The sequence below is a fragment of the Drechmeria coniospora genome, chromosome 01, assembly GCF_001625195.1.
Source record: "Drechmeria coniospora strain ARSEF 6962 chromosome 01, whole genome shotgun sequence".
NCBI classification, from domain to species: Eukaryota; Fungi; Ascomycota; class Sordariomycetes; order Hypocreales; family Ophiocordycipitaceae; genus Drechmeria; species Drechmeria coniospora.
In genome coordinates this window covers 4,668,210-4,684,188 of record NC_054389.1, presented here as the reverse complement: position 1 = coordinate 4,684,188, position 15,979 = coordinate 4,668,210, and the positions used below count along the sequence as shown (strand labels likewise).

The following is a 15,979-nucleotide window of genomic DNA, read 5'->3' as shown; positions in this document are numbered from 1 at the left end:
TCCACCAGCGCAGGCTACTTGAAAGTATTCGGCACTATCAGTACGGAGCACATGTACTCCATACATACGAGGACTTGGGACTTGTGACTTGTGCGGAACCGCACGCTGTACATGTGCAGTACAGTGCATACGCACCTGCAGTACTTACAAGCATGTCCGTCAAGTGCAAGAGTATGGCTCGTATTCATACAACCTAGGAGAATAGTACCACTGCGTACTCTGTATGGTGCACGTGTCTGCCTTTGTTGACGAAAAGCAGCTGGGCATATGGACAGTATATATGTACAAGAAATACACCCAAGTATACAAGAAATGCACCCAAGTAAGTGAAAGTATTACAAGAAATACACCCAAGTACTCCGTACATGTACCAAGTTGCTGCAAAGTATCGAGTGGTACTCCGTACTTACGCTTACCGTATATGTGTGCAAATAAGTGCTGGGAACATTACCGTGAGGCACCAACCGAGGTACCCACAGCCCAAATCCAATACTGATGGCTACTCTCGCGCCAACGGCACCGCCTAGTACCGCACCTCGAGCGGTACCTCCCCGTCCGCGCGTGCTGGCGGCGGAGCACCGGTACCTCCAGTGGGTCCAGCACGGAGGCAGCGGTGACTCAGGCTGCTGGCAATCCCTGATTTGCCTCCATCGCGGTGGAGCGCTGGCCTGCTGCTGGTGGATGCCGGTGTGCATGCGCCTCCTCGAGTCTTCGGCCGTCCGGCCCCATCATGGGACACGCTTACGAAGGGGCCGTCATCGGATGCACCTGTAGTGCGAATGGAACTTCCCTGCAAGCGCTCCGTAAATGCAAGCACTCTCCTGCGTATCTGATGTTACTTGTATACCGTCATGGAAGAATGACTTTGCCTCCATCAACCCAACCTACCACCACCGCTACCTACCGCCTTGTACATTTTTGTTTATATATGTCCTCGAAGGCCCCACGAGTCGTCGGCGAAGCCCCAACATCCATCCCTAGGTCCAGCACCGTGTACTGCACCCGACTTCGTCATCCGAGCCGTTCACCTCCGAGCCCTCTCCCTCAGTCATTTCCTCCCCCTCATCGGAACAGTGGGAAAGCCAGCGGAAGTCGAGTGCGGCGGAGCGAGCGTTGACGTACCCCCTGGAGGCACGTCGTCTTCGTGCTAATTCGTTGGAGGTACGGAGTACTTGGGTGGCAGTACCTGCAGACAGACACTGCCGTGCCAGGTGCTAGCCCAGGCTTCTACGGTGGTACCACGCAGCAGGTGTACGCTGCCTGCGAGCCACCCCCTCCCCCGGCCCCAGCAGCATATCTGCCTGCGTCCGCGAGCACCTGCATCCGGCCGGCTTCTCTCCGCGGCCGCCCTCGAAGTCGGCTTCCAACCGTCGTCGCCGGCAGGGAGAAAAGGGAGAGGGATAGCGGAAAGAAAGGCGATTCGGTCAGTTTCGCTCGCGTCCGATCGCCGTTCCGTTGCTTCCGGGCCGAGCTGCGACTGTCCCTCCGTCCTTTGTCACCGCAAACGACGAAACAGCGACGGACGGACGAGGCACCAAACCGTTCCACCCTCGTTCACGCACCGCGACGACGATAGAGGCTCGTACTGCAGAATCGCATTCCTCCGTCTCGTCCCCTTCCTTATCTGTCGGAACATGCAGCCAGTTCATTAATCAATCGAGCCAATTAACCAACGAATCCACCAGCCCATCCGACTCGATTGCAACCTTGGACATGCGCAACAGCACACACACACACACACACACTCACACACACACACACTCACACACACACGCACACTCACACACACGCACACGCACAAACACAACTTACATGCACCTGCCTGCGCCTGCCTGCGCCTGCCTGCATCTACAACCACCCACAAACACCAGCAATTACCCACAAGTACCTGCACTGTGCACGTACGACTGACAACTGACGAGTGCTTGTCCCATCTTTACTCCCATCGCAAACGCCCGACGGTCAGACCACTCTCGAGTGAGCGAGGACTTTCACGGCACACCGGAGATACGACCATCCTCCCACTCGTTTCCCCAGTCGTTTCCCCCAACTCGTCTCCTTCTCCCACTCTTGTTTTTGTCGACTTTTGGCTTCTTGCACGTTGCTGCTCGCCCCTCGCCTCCACAACTGGCCACCACCCACCGACGGCAACCTGCTGTCCCTCCCGGTTCTTTCGTCCGCGCCGCTTTGTCCCGTCCATCCTTTCTCGAGACGGCTTCGGCCCAATCTCGTGAGCCAAGATGTACCATCAGAGGAGGAGGTCGGGCAACACGTCGATGACGGACGTTCGCAGGGCCGTCACCGTCACCGACCTCTCGTCCAAGAATCGGAGACCAGCCGCGTCCCGCAAGCACACGCCCGTCAGCGGCCAGAAGCTCGGCCGGAGCGTTCGTGAGCGAGAGCGAGAGCGTCAGGACTCGTGGGCCGACGAGCGGGAGAGCTTTCCCCAGTACTGGTCCGTCCCCGCACCCCGATCCGCCGTCGTGGTCGAGCCTTGCGTCGCTGACACGTCTCTCTCCCATTCCAGCATGACGTGCGAGAAACAATTCATCCCGCACGACGAATGGTTTCTCTACTGTTCCGAAACGTGAGTGTGTACATTCTGCGGCAGCCTTCGGTCGCTAACGGAAACCCGCTTCGCCTAGATGCCGGCGCGACGATCAACAGAGCAGCTCCGCCTCCTCGCACGCCGCCACGGCCCGGCTCCGCGACGCAGCTGCCGACTTGGCTCCTCCGCCGTCGGGAAAGACGGAGCTCAAGGACATCGTCCCTCGAGCGTCGCCTTCGAGGCCGACGTCGATGCATTACGGAAGCTCGCCTCCGGTCGATATGGAGATGAAAGCGTCGTCGTCGGTCGCTCATCACACGTCCGCTCTCTCGGCTCTTCGCTCTCTCCACATCGGCCTGCCAAGCCCTCCATCGCCGACGGGTGCCAGCTTCTGGCCATTTGGACGCACCATGGCGACGAGCCCCAGCATCTCGTGCTCGAGGCCATCGGCGCCGTACCTGTCGTCCTGTGACGGCGGCTACAACTACAACAATAACCACAACTACAAATACGGCGCATATCCGTACGACATGGGGCCGAGCGCCATCGATCGGCCGTTGCCGTCGCGCCATCCCAACATCTACTCGCGGCCGCGGAGCATCGAGCTGGTGATGCCCATCATCAGTCGTTAACGCGCCTTCGCGTAACGATGCGTTCTTTGGCAGGCTGCACGCATGCATCGCGAGGCGACTTGCGTCGTTCCCGGCCAAGGTACGGAGTGCACGGATCACGAATACGACACCTACCTGCACTCAAAAGTGCTCGAATGCGTGGTGTCTCAGCCTGGCCCTCCCTGAAGACGCTGCGGTGCACATACAGCGTGCCCCTCCTCGTCCGCGTGCAGGTCTGGCAGGGGTCGTTGGTCAACATGGCGCTGCACAATATGCGGGGTTACAGGGGTTCGAGCGGACCGTACGGCGCCTGCGAGGGAGTGTGCGCTAGCACCGCGCCGGCATTGTCGCCCTCCTCTGCACCCCTGGTTCGGTGGACAGGCACCAACTCACCAGCGATGCCGCACGCCATTTCTGCACAATCAATTACCGTCCGCCTCCGGAGCACAACGAAGCCCGGCTTTTCTTTCTTTCTTTTTTTCATCTTTTTTGTTCCCTCTCCCTCTGTCACGCATCTTTCCATGATGTCTTTTTTTTTCGCACTTTAGGTAATGGGTACCTCGAGTCCTGGCTCTCTGGCGTTAAAAAAGTGGCTTTCAACACACTTCTCCTTTCATCCATTCCATCGACGAGGTCGGCACTTCAACATACTCTTACTACCACCACCACCTCTACCACCACCACCACCACCACAACCACCACTACTACTGTACCTTGGCATGTACAAACATGTAACATGCTCCCCCTACAGTTCCGATGCATGTATTTTGTCCTTATGGCGTTACGAAACCCCCGCCTTACCACTCTTGGCAGCCCATCTGCCATCGGCTGATGGGCATGCAGAGGTTGATCCAGCTTTCATGGTCATGTCCATCTCCATGGGTTGCTTCTCGTGACGGCGCCAACTTTTGGGGCAGGTCAGTCAGTCACCTCGGGGGTTCAGGTCAGCTGATGGCAGCCTCCCCCCCTCCTTCTCCTCTGGCACGGCATGCCGTGCTTGGTAACGAATTACGAATCAAAACAGATAGAAACGAGATCGGTGCACCTGCATTAGTTAGAAAGCACAGATTGCAGAATAGGCTAAAAAAAATCAAGTCTTCCACCATGCTCTGCTTCATTCGCTGTTCCATTTGCTCGGTTCTATTTGCTTCTTGCTCTCCATCCGGTTGTCGACTATCGGCTGCCGCACACTTGTCACGGTCGGAACTCGGTGGTGCGACTCGCCCAACCCGTCACGCTCATATTACTTGCGACGATGGTGCATAGCCATGCAAGTACAGCTACATAGCAGCATATATATACGGATACACTAGTACGTGTAACGGTACCAGCAGCCTCTCGTCTTCCCCAGTCGCTCTGCTTTGGTGTGCATCGTGCATTCCAGCCGATTGGCCTCCTGTCGGATGCATTCGGGAATAACAATGTCCAAGTTTCAGCAATGTACGGAGTGCTTTCCGGTCTTCTGGCTTCGTTCCTGTACCGTTGACCTTGCTGTATCCCATGTCGGCATGTGCTGCTGGCATGTGGACGGATGCGAATACAGGACGAGTGACGCATCTGGTGCTGATTGATATCACCTGCATCATCTACAACACGGTTCGCATGACGACTATGCACAGCGGCCCCGGTCCATACGTTGCAGGATGGAGAACGCGTACGCCGATACATGCAAAAACACACAAACACTCAATTCTTCTTTGAAGGAGCACGGGGCATGCTAGCGTCGGAGTAGCTCGCCACGCTATCGTACATGGACCAGGTAGTTCAGACAACTTCTGCCCCAGACGCAGCCGAGGACCAACAACTAGGAGCCCTCGTACGGATAGAGGGAAATCATGCTCCCACCAGCACTCAACCTGCCAAAGGACGCGCACAGCCTCCATCGGTTGCTCCAGCTTTCATGCAAAGGCGGGCGGGATTGCGAGGCAGCCATCGGCGGGTGGGATGAAAAGCGGGAGCAGGTAGATAGATATCTACCCTGGCTTCTTGCATCCTGTCCGTCCGTCGTCACCGGTTGCGCAGCTTGATAATCTCATACATGTACACCGGCCAATTCGCCGTCCTAGCTGCCATGCCCCTACGTAAAATACAGCGCCTGGTTCCGTTGAAAATGCTCACGTCCATCGCCCCCCCCCCCTGCTGCTGCCTGCCGCCGTCGGTCCGCCTCCCTCGCCCCCTACCGGTCCGTCGGTCGCGAGCTCTCCATCTCTCCGTACCGTCCCCTGTGTTTTGTCGTGTCGTAGGCCTGCAGCACGCGCGTTTGGCTCTCGTCCGCCTGCGAGAAAGCATAGCCACGCTGCTTCCGCATCCGCTGCACCTGCCGCACCTTGCGGATCGCCTTCTGGAACTGCTCCATTCTGCTCTCGGTCAGTCGCCCGTCCGTCGCCCTCTCGCGGCCGGGTTGCGCTACTCACCTGGGACGGTAGTCCTGGATATTGTACTTTTGAATCTCCTGGATGTGATGGTACGTCTGTGGCCAGTACATCCGCTTGGCGTACTTCCACGCAAAGTCGCGGATGAGGCACAGGATCGCCAGGGTCACCGTCTGCAGCCAGAATATGGGGCTCGCGTACAGCCGCGGCACGACGCCGTGATACTCGTTCGAAAAGTGCACCATCGGCGCCACCGTTCCGTACGCCGCGATGAAGACGTACCAGATGGCCATGCTGCCGGGGATGGCCATGACGTGGTACTTGGTCCAGTTCGTCGTCACGAGAGCCGCCTTGCCGAGGATGGTGAGGAGCACCGCGCCGTAGAGCGCCGTGCCCCAGACCCAGTGGCCGGCGATGAGGCCGTCGCCCTGGATCAGGTCGCCGTACCAGATGAGCTCCGAGAATATGTAGAGGATGATCGAGTGGTAGAAGGCGTTGGCGATCCACTGCCCAAACACCTTGAGCTTGAACGCGTCGTTCCTCTGGCCCATTACGTACAGCTGTGGGTACCTATCGAGGAGCCGGGCCGAGATGAACTGGTCGAGGATGCCCAGCGCCAGCGGCGGCAGGACCGTGTAGAAGACGTTGTAAAAGGACAGCGTCCACGATTCGTAAATGACCTGTCCGGAGAAGACGTTCTGGAACGTGTACTGTCGCATGAGAACCATGTCTGTCAGCCCGTCTGAAACGAAATTCTCTCTCCAGGCACGCCGACGAGCGAGCATGGAAACGGGGGCGATGAAAGGGAGCAACGAGGCCGTTCGAAGCCGACGTCAACTTACCCAAAACTGCGTCATGTACAGCGTGATGTTCTTGTAAAAGGAAAACAGGATCGTCTTGCTCACGCGGTGGTAGCTCCAGGCGCCGTGGACGAGCAGCAGCTTGCGGAGGAAGCGGAACTGCGCAATCGCCACGTCGGCGCTCCTCGCCGCCTGCAGTCCCTCCTCGCCGCTGATGCCGACGCCGATGTGGGCGGCCTGGATCATCGACACGTCGTTGGCCCCGTCGCCGATGGCCAGCAGGATCGACTCCTTCTGGTACTTCTTGACGAGCTTCACCACCAACGCCTTCTGCAGCGGCGAGACGCGGCAGCAGATGACGGCCTTGCACATGATGGCGAGGTCGAGGAAGAGCTTCTCGAGCTCCTTCTCGAGCGCGTACGTCAGCGACTTGCCGTCGATGATGAGCGCCAGCGTCTCCATCTCGATGGTGCCGTCGCCCTGCGTCCTGATGGCGTCAATCTTCTTCTGCAGGTTGTCCCGCGTCGCCGCCGACGACTCCTCGTTGACGATGAGGAGCATCATGTCCTCGCTAAGCAGCTTGCAGCTCATGCCGATGTTGATGGCCGTCTCTTGACGATCGCCCGTCAGCACCCAGACCTTGATGTTGGCCTGCTGCAGCGTGTGGATCGTCTCCGGCACGCCGTCCTGGAGCCGGTCCTCGATGGCCGTCGCGCCGAGGAGGAAGAAGTCGTGCTCGATAATCTCGGCCGCCTTGTCGAGCTCGTCGGCCCGCGTCCCCCCCACCGTCGTCCCGGCCGCTTCGAATATCCTGCTCCACTCGGCGTACTCGGGCTCGGGGATCTCCCGCATGGCGAGGCAGAGCGTGCGCAGTCCCTCGGACGCGTACTCCTCGAGGTGCCGCAGCGTCACCTCGACGTGCGGGTTCTGGTCGCTCAGCCGCTCGAGGATGACGGTGTCGGCGCCCTTGCAGTAGCACCGCAGCTTGCCGTCCGGGCATCGGTAGATGGCCGACATCCGCTTGCGCGTCGAGTTGAACTCGCACACCGCCAGCAGCTCGTACTCGAGCTCCCGGCCGCCGGCCTCGATGATGACCGACCTCGGCTTTCGCGCCGTGAACTTGTAGCCGAGCTCGACGGCGCCCTGGACGAGGGCCCCTTCGTCGGGGGACGCGGCCTGGTACTTGACCGATCCCTTCTCCGTCATCTCCGGGATCACCGTGTGGCACGTGGCCAGGAGGGCGAGGAAGTGGTCGATGGCCGGCGCCGACTCGTGCCCGTCCCTCAGGTTGGCCCTCAGCCTCTCGAAGTCGTGGATGCCGTCGAGGTCGTCGGCCGACGTCGCTCGCCGGTCCTCGGACACGTCGTCGGCGTACTGGATGCCCGCGATCGTGCACTGCTTAAACTCCATCTGGTTGCAGGTGAGGGTGCCCGTCTTGTCGGAGAAGACGTACTCGACCATGCCGAGCTCCTCGACCAAGCTCGAGGTCCGGCAGGTGGCCGGCGTGTCGGTCTTGTCGTGGTACATGTCGAGGTCGTCGTTGATGAGGATGCCGTGCCAGTACTTGACGAGCTCGATGGTGACGAAGAGGGAGATGGGCACGAGGGAGGAGAACAAAACCCAGTAGGTGACCATGTCCTTGGCAAACGTCTGCGCCACCTTGCCGGCGTTGTTGATGCGGTCGAGGTACAGGTACGAGAGGGAGTCGAACTGGACGCTGCGCATGACGAGGTCGCCGACGGTGCAGATGACGCTGAGCGTGACGAGCATGCCGACGAGCATCAGGACGAGCCAGTTGAGCTGCCTCTCGACCTTGGTTCGCTTGATCGGCGTCGCCGTCGCGTTCCGCATGAGCTTGGTCTCGTGGCCGGTGAAGACGACGACGCCGTGGATCCAAGGCGTGTTCCGCAGCGTCGCGCCTCGCAGCAGAAGCTGCTCCGGGTTGAGCGGGAGCTCCTTCTCGCCCCCTCCCGACTGCATGGTGAGGGTGGCCTCGTACGTGTAGAGGCTGCTGTTGGGCTGCTCCGACTTGATGCGGCCGCCGAGACGGCTCAGCTCGCTCGACGAGACCATCGACGAGGTCTCGGGCAACGCCTGCTTGATCTTCAGGTTCGTCTCGCCGTCGAGGTTCGCCGTTTCGATGTAGCAGAGCCCTTCCGGCTCCGAGCTCGCGAGCAGGACGAGGTCGGCGGGGAAGGGCTCCTCCGACTCGACCCTCACGACGTCGCCGACGGCGACGTTGATCCACTTGGTCTCGTTGAAGCTCGATCCACGCAAGACGCGGGCCTGCGAGGTGTTGAGCGCGTTGTCGGCCTGCCTCCTTCGGTAGTCCTCGACCAATTCCTTGCCGGCGGAGATGAGGAGGACGATGAGCAGGGGGGCGATGGTCGTGTATCGGTTCGTCGGCGAGAGGCCGGGGATCTGCTGCAGGGCGGCGGTGAACAGGAAGAAGATGTTGGCCACCTTGGAGAACTGCTCGAGGAGGAACTTGGGGAGGAAGGAGGCGACGTTGTATTTGGCTGTCGATATGTGGTTGTCGACGTACTTGTTCGCCGCGTTCGCCGGCGGATTGTTGAGATGGATGATGCGGGGGCCGAGCGTCGACGGATCGGGCTTGCTCCGGCCGAAGCCAAACTTGAAGTTTCCCATGTCGAACTTCTTGCCCTTCGAGCGCTCGCGAGCGGGCGCGCCTCTCTCTTGTCCCGGTTCGGTGAGGGGCAGGTCCATCTCGGAGTAGCCCTGTCCCATGCCCAGCTTGTTCTTGAGGCGACCGAAAAAGCCTCCGCCGAGGTTGAGGACGCTGTTTCGTTTCCGCGCGACCTGATGGGCCGCCGAGGGAGCACGTTCGCGGGCGGCGGGGCCGGTTTGGTGGTAGAATGATTCGGTGTCGGTCGGGTAGTCGTCGGAGTCGTCGGCGTAGCGCTGATAGCCTCCCGGAGTAGACGATTGGCTGTACCGGCTGGTCCTGAGTCGGTCGCCCTCCTCTGCCGCGGGCGTCAACGGAGTCCCGCGGAAGGTGCCAGCGGCGGAGGGGCGTGAGCCGCCGACAAAGTCATCGTACGATTCCGACGGCCGACGGTTGCCGTGCAGCTCGTGATCGATGCCGTAGGATCGCATCAAGTCGTCATCGTTGAGGGGGGAGCGCTGGCCGTCGTTGTACACGGGTTGATCGTTGTCGAGATCCAGCAAAAGGTCCTCGAGGTTCCCGGAGGCGCCACCGCGATGGGGGCCTCCGGTTGATCGTCCAGCCATGTCGGAGGACGACAATGGTCAGGATGTCGACTGAACGGTTCGACTCGGGCGCATGCAGAAAGGATGCACGTCTGGTTCGCTGGTGTTGTCCCTCGTAGGCGCGAGCGTGGCGCGGCCGACTCTCACGCACACATGCACACACTCTCTCTCGCGCTCTCTCCGACTTTTCTCGCTCGCGACGTGGGAGCGTAGGTCGTCGCTGTCGCCGCCGTCGTCGTCGTCGTCGTCGTTGGCAATGACGATCTGATGCGTAGGGTCGAGAGGCAAAACTCGCGGTGGACGCAGGCGCCCCGTTGATGAGCTCGAGGGGTCGGGGCAAAGGCTGCGCGCTCGCTGGTCAATCAATTCGGGTGCCGCTGCACAGCCTCCTGAGGACCCAGGATCGGAAGTGGTACGAAGTACTCCGTACGTAAGTACAAATAGGTGTACATGTAAGTACAGTACAGCACACAGCGCAAAAAAGGTGGGACGGATGGATGGGGTGAGGCTCAGTCAGTCACCAGCTGGTTGGCTTTGCGTCGTTGACCGCTACCTTTGTCCGCCGGGTCGCAATGTGCTGTGGACACGCAAGCAAGGCACGGCACGAGGTTTGAGCGGTGTTTGGCTGGCTTTGCGAGACCTTTGCTTCACTCGTTGGCTGTGCGAGGCCGGGACGATACGTGTACGGAGTTCTGTTGGTAATACAGTTAGTACTCGGTACATATTTCAGCACGGAGTACTCCGTACTGCGTACTTGTCCTGCTCGGTTGTTTTTACCTTGCGAGTAATTACCAGCGAGCACAAAACTGGGCCCCTCTGGCTGCATTCTTGTCTGTAAGTACTCCGTACGGAGTACGGAGTACGGAGTAAAGCTTGATTGCTGGATTTCGGTACCAAGTGCCAAGTACCCTTCTAGTACAGTACGTGCGATAGAACACATCCCGAGGTAGGCACAGGTGCTATCTTCACCGCACATCGCCCAAGATAGTAAACTCGTTCGCTGCGGATACATCTATAGGTACACGCGATGACGAACGACACGACGAGCCCTAGAGCTTGTGGCGTGATAAACTCCTGCTCTATTCCAAGGACCTACGGGAGAAGATGCAGCATACGCCGTGGCAGGTAATATCTCGCACTGGCATGATGTGGCTAGTTCGCCTACAAGTAGGTACAGTGTACCTTGGTTGCGTACTCCGTACTCAAATTGTAAGGGACTACTCCGTACTCCGTACTCCGTATGTACACAGAACAAAGTAATTACACGTCCAGGAGTAATAGCCTGCGCAGTCTAATCCTGTACAGTACTTGTACGGTGCACTAACTTGTAAGGCTGTCTTCAAGTAATACTCCGTACTATGAGTACTAGAGGTAATACTGTACTTGGAAAATGTAGGGAGTACTGTACACCGTACGGAGTACATGAAAGGTGTATTACTCCGTACAGTACGGAGTGCAGAGCACAGTGTACTCCGTGCAGTATTAGTTGTATTCTCCTACACCAAGGCCCCACTGCCCAGCAACATTCGACTCGTGAGTTGCATGTACAAGTACAAGTATCCGTACAGAGCACTTCGTGCTTGAATAAGTACATATACATATACATGGGCGCATTACTGCACCGTACCCAGCAGGCAGCAATGAGAAATGATCAGCTAATTTGGGACCACCCAATGTATTATTACAACCTTATTATTACGGAGTAACAGATAGGGTACCTCTGTTGAAGCGACGCGTCGGATCACGTTTTATGCGCTCGTTCGTCATATCCACTCCTCTACCTGATTGGCATGTACTTATATGTACTCCGTACAAGATACGAAGTATTAGGGAGTAAGTACTCCGTATTACTGTACTCTACAGCACACTCAAGTACAAATACTTATCTTATCAGCTGCTGCACTCATTACCGTACGCTTAATAAGAAACACCTAATAGTATGCAAGCGCTAAACGGCATCGCACGTCGCCTCGTCACAACGCATCTCACATTTGCCTGCAGTTGACACTCCATTCACCTTCTACCTCCCAATCACGTTTGAACATTTTCATCAACTTTGTACCCTTTGCGCCTCACTGCCTTTGTCACACATCATGGTTTGCGCGAGGTGCCAGAAGCTCTTCAAGGGCACCACCCTTGCCACGCCCGAGGTCAAGAAGAAGAGCGAAATGTATTACGGCTCCTCCTCCACCAAAGCAGCAGGCACGAAGCCATCGGCGACGATCGGCCAGAATGGTATTGGAAAGGTATTATGCGCACTCTACCCATCTTGCCGCCATGACATTAACGCCAGGTCGCAGAGCAAGCTTTTGTCCAAGTCGGCCAAGAACCCCTACGCTCAATATTCCAGGTGGATATGAACCCAGACCTGACGGACGAGTTGGGGTCCCTGACGTTGACTCTCTTTTCGCAGCTCGTGTACGCAGTGCAAGAAAAAGGTTACGCAGGGGCATACCTTTTGCCAGACGTGCGCGTATAAGAACGATGGTGGGTTCTCATGCCACCGACCCTGCCGGTCCCATAAAGCTGACGGCCCAAGCAGCGTGCGCCATGTGTGGCAAAGCAAACAAGAAGAGCACTACCAAGGCGCCCGTCATTTCCGGACAAAAGTTCACGTTGAAGTGAAGCCGGTGCCTGCTCGCCCTGGCCGAGCCTCCTTGCAGCCCGGCATGAACTGTATCGACCAACCGTACTGGCGTTGCGGTCAAGCCGGCTGGCATCCCGCCCTTTGTCAGACGAAACATTACTTCAACCCCGCATGAACTGTATCAACCAACCGTACTGGCGTTGCGGCGGTCAAGCCGGCTGGCATCCTGCCCTTTGTCGGACGAAACCCGACTTCAACCCCGCATGAATTGCCTGCCTATCAAATGAAGCAGCATTTCCTACATTACAGCGACGACTTGAGAATCCCGCCCAGCAAACCATTCAGCCACTTGCCAATGTGTTCGTTCACCTCCTCGCTTGCGCCGGTCAACGCCCAGTGAGAGCCGTTGACCTCTGCTCGGGTCAGCTTTGGCATGTGCCGCTCCATGCCTACGGAGAGAGATGGTAGCAGAACGCTGTCTTTTTTCGCGGCGATGAACAGGGTCGGCATCTCGAGTGACACGTGGCTGTCTGCGAGCAGCATCTCGTCTTCCCAGTTGATCTTGCGAGTTCGGTACCAGTTCAGCGGCCCGCGCAGCTGAGGTGCGTCCTGCTTCATGTACTGCTCGACGTAATGGTCGAGCTCCTCGTCGGAAAGCAAGCGGCTCCTCTTCAGCTTTGGCAAGCTGTCGAGCTGGACACCCTTTTCGGGCGTGAAGGCGAATTCTCCGTTTGACCCGACACCGCCGAACATGCCGTTGAGGAACTGCCGCAGCTTTCCCGCACCCTGGATGGCATTCTCGACTTCGGGGCCCTTCAATTGAAGCTGGTAGCCAAAGTTGCTGTACTTGCCCATGGCGATGACGTCTTCGAGTGCTATCCAAGAAGGGGAGGGCGCAACAAATGGCGTGCAGATGCTGAAAACGGCCTTGAGCAGCTCGGGATGCCACAGAGCGACGCGCCATACGAGCGCACCGCCCCAGTCGTGCCCGCCCAGGATGATCTGCCCATCGCCGACGAAGTGGCGGGCGAGCTCCTTGATGTCTGCCGACAGGCTCTTTAGCGAAAACTGGTGCAGATCCTCGGGTCTGTCCGTCCCGCTGTAGCCAAGCATGTCTGGGACGACAACGCGGAAGCCCATTGACATGAGGTAGGGAACCTGGCAACGCCAGCCGAAGCTGCTGTCAGGGAAGCCATGGATGAGCATGACGGTTTCGATGGCCGCCATGGCCTGCGGCTCCCCGACGGTCAACTGGTAGACCCTGCCGTTGACGCTTGCCTTGGTGTACTTGACCCGAGGGTCGTTGGGGACAAGTTTCCTGGTATCCATGCTGCCGTCTGGAGCCGAGGTCGGCTAGGAAGCGTGCAAGCGGGGATGTCTTCGGTGCTGAGCCACGCCGCACTGAAGGTTCTGTCTTCAATATGCTAGACCCAACCAACTGTTTGATGGTGCGAGATCAATTCATGTGTCACGTGTGTCACGTACTCGTATATGCCATCAATTCCCTACCGTGATGGTAAATATCTCAGGACGTAGCGAGGCCAGTGACACCCTCGGTACTTGCCGTTCGCTACGCGCACGCTCAGGAGGTCGAATCGTTATGATGAAGAAAAATCGAGGTAGAAGTTGGGTGCGCAAGGTGAATTGGGAATGATGAACAGATGAAGGTTTCAATAATGAGCTATTGATCTACTCTGTACCTACCTAGCACCAGGCAACCCGCGGGGTAGATCGATCCATCAGGTGGATGACGGGACGAATGACGAGTGACATTACCGAGGCTTCCACGAGGGTCCACAGCTTCCCCTATTATCTATTACCAGGCTCCGAGGTGTTTCGTCCCGACCAGAACAAGGGCCTACTTGTACTTGCTTACAGCAGCTCAGCAATAAGTAATATGCAGTAATTAATACACCTACAGTACGGAGTACCTACTAGGTACTAAGGTAGCTTACAGTACTTACGCCTACAGTACTTACGCCTACAGTACGTATGCCTACAGGGACAGTGCTGTAATGCTTACACGGTAGTCTGTTACACGCTTGCTGCTACGAGTTTTTACCAACCTTCGTTACTCAAGTATTAATACAGGTACCTAGTAGGTATCTACCTATGCTCTGCTTCCAGACTGGGTCCCTGTATCGCTATGCTACCGATTTATCGTAGTTCTACCTACTAGTAGGGGGGCAGTAGGAGGGCACCAGATAGCACTCCCCAGTGATGTGCAAGCGAACGCCCGCAATGGAGCTTGTGAACTGCTGATTCCTTCACGAACCTAGTAACGGCATGTTCATCATTGATGCTCTCTATTGCTACATGGCGCACGCAAAATTAAACCGCCAACGCCAACAGATATTCTCCGACTTGGGCAAAATTGTACGAGATATCCCTCCAATCCCCAATGCATCATCCAGCTATACTTGGACTTTCCTGCACGCTAAAACAAGGCAGCTCGACAGTCCGGTACATTTTGCATGGCAGTGTAGTGGAAAGGGGACATGGCAAAATAGCCTGTCCACTTGCATCAGTATATGACCATGTCCTCTTCTCCCTCGACGAGAATATCACCCGAGTCATCATGAAGGTCGTCGTCATGGTGAGGGTCATGCGCCTCCATCGGATCGCTTTTCATGGGCTCGGCTTGAGGCGCTGTGGCAGGAGACGGTGGCTTCGGAGACGGTGGCGGTAGCGCTCCAGCATCCGCCTCGGCCTCGCGTGCGGGAGACGACTCCGTCGGTTTCATCTCCGGCGACCGCTTCGTTCCGTACCGTTGGAGGTGCTGCTCCTTTCTCCACTTGAAATCTTCCAGCTCTCTGGCTATGGAGGCCTTGGTGTCCCTGGTCTGGTCCTCGATGATGTCTTCCTCGCTGCGCGCAAGTTTCCACGGGAGGTAGTACTGCAGCGGCAATCAGCACCGGGGCTGCCGATTCTGGCGAGGAAAAAGCCGATGCACTCACTATGGAAGGACTTGTCCTGGTCCGCAGGAATTGCGACATCTTGAGCTGCTTCGCGTGTCTGCTACGCATCTGTCTTGACGTCAGTGCTGCCCGACGGGACAAGGTGGGTGCCGAAACGTACCACCTGTTCCTCATAGTATATCTGCTGCTCCATTCGAATCGTATGCAACTCGGCCTTCTTCGCCGCCCGAAACTTTTTGTCCTCGGCCGACTGCTGCTGGATCTTTTCCTGCTGTCGTCGCTCAATCTCCCGCCGACGCTTCTGCTGGGAGGTGCTTCCCGTTTGACTGATGGTTGTGAGCATGCTTCCAAACAAACGCCTGCCACGCTTTTTATCCTCCTGCGTTACTGATGGCCTCGGCTCATGCTCCGAACTGTGAGGAGGAGCATCTCGCGGTTGGCGGGGAGGAGATTGTGACCGGCGTTGGGGTGGGGAATTCCTGTCGTCATTCTCTCGTCGGAGTCTTTTATTCTCGTCATCATCGTCCACACGGTCATCGGATAGTGAGCCCTTCCTCTTGCGTTTCTCCTCTTCGATCGGGCTTTGTGCCTCCAGCTGGCTGGACGGTTGGTCGGGCGCGGCCTCGGAGGATGATTTGCTAAGTCGAAGCTATCAGCGCAAGTCGAGCGAGAGGACAACGGGGCTTGCCACAGCACCCACCTGTTTTCATGGTCCATGGTAGGAATCGAGCCGCTTAGCGGATCATGGCACCAAAAAGCTAAGTACGTTGGCGGCACCTTTGCCGTGTTGAACGCCGGAGCGAATGATGAATGGATGTGGAGAATTCGAGTCAAGTGAACGGCTGAGATGATGGTATGGACGATTAAGTGAGGTGTAGTTGTACACCTACGAACTACTGTACAAGTTCAGTG

General features: G+C 57.5%; 5 protein-coding genes across 5 annotated transcripts; 2 read left to right on the top strand and 3 right to left on the bottom strand.

The window, feature by feature from the left end:
• Window positions 1–2,240: 2,240 nt before the first annotated feature.
• On the top strand, window positions 2,241–3,180 carry DCS_01146 (uncharacterized protein; the record flags this gene model as incomplete). Its single annotated transcript, XM_040798481.1, has 2 exons — window positions 2,241–2,587; window positions 2,646–3,180. 2 exons carry the CDS (start codon window positions 2,241–2,243, stop codon window positions 3,178–3,180), a joined length of 882 nt encoding a protein of 293 aa, XP_040659364.1.
• A 2,155-nt stretch (window positions 3,181–5,335) lies between these two features.
• On the bottom strand, window positions 5,336–9,583 carry DCS_01145 (putative P-type amino-phospholipid-ATPase; the record flags this gene model as incomplete). Its single annotated transcript, XM_040798480.1, has 3 exons — window positions 5,336–5,516; window positions 5,574–6,241; window positions 6,374–9,583. The coding sequence occupies 3 exons, from the start codon at window positions 9,581–9,583 to the stop codon at window positions 5,336–5,338; spliced, it is 4,059 nt and encodes a 1,352-aa protein (XP_040659363.1).
• A 2,072-nt stretch (window positions 9,584–11,655) lies between these two features.
• On the top strand, window positions 11,656–12,187 carry DCS_01144 (uncharacterized protein; the record flags this gene model as incomplete). The annotated part of the gene is made up of 3 exons (XM_040798479.1): window positions 11,656–11,797; window positions 11,863–11,980; window positions 12,043–12,187. 3 exons carry the CDS (start codon window positions 11,656–11,658, stop codon window positions 12,185–12,187), a joined length of 405 nt encoding a protein of 134 aa, XP_040659362.1.
• A 265-nt stretch (window positions 12,188–12,452) lies between these two features.
• Window positions 12,453–13,478, bottom strand: DCS_01143 (epoxide hydrolase; the record flags this gene model as incomplete). The annotated part of the gene is made up of 1 exon (XM_040798478.1): window positions 12,453–13,478. The coding sequence occupies one exon, from the start codon at window positions 13,476–13,478 to the stop codon at window positions 12,453–12,455; it is 1,026 nt and encodes a 341-aa protein (XP_040659361.1).
• A 1,195-nt stretch (window positions 13,479–14,673) lies between these two features.
• On the bottom strand, window positions 14,674–15,784 carry DCS_01142 (uncharacterized protein; the record flags this gene model as incomplete). The annotated part of the gene is made up of 4 exons (XM_040798477.1): window positions 14,674–15,045; window positions 15,107–15,175; window positions 15,228–15,705; window positions 15,768–15,784. 4 exons carry the CDS (start codon window positions 15,782–15,784, stop codon window positions 14,674–14,676), a joined length of 936 nt encoding a protein of 311 aa, XP_040659360.1.
• Between the last annotated feature and the right edge of the window lie 195 nt (window positions 15,785–15,979).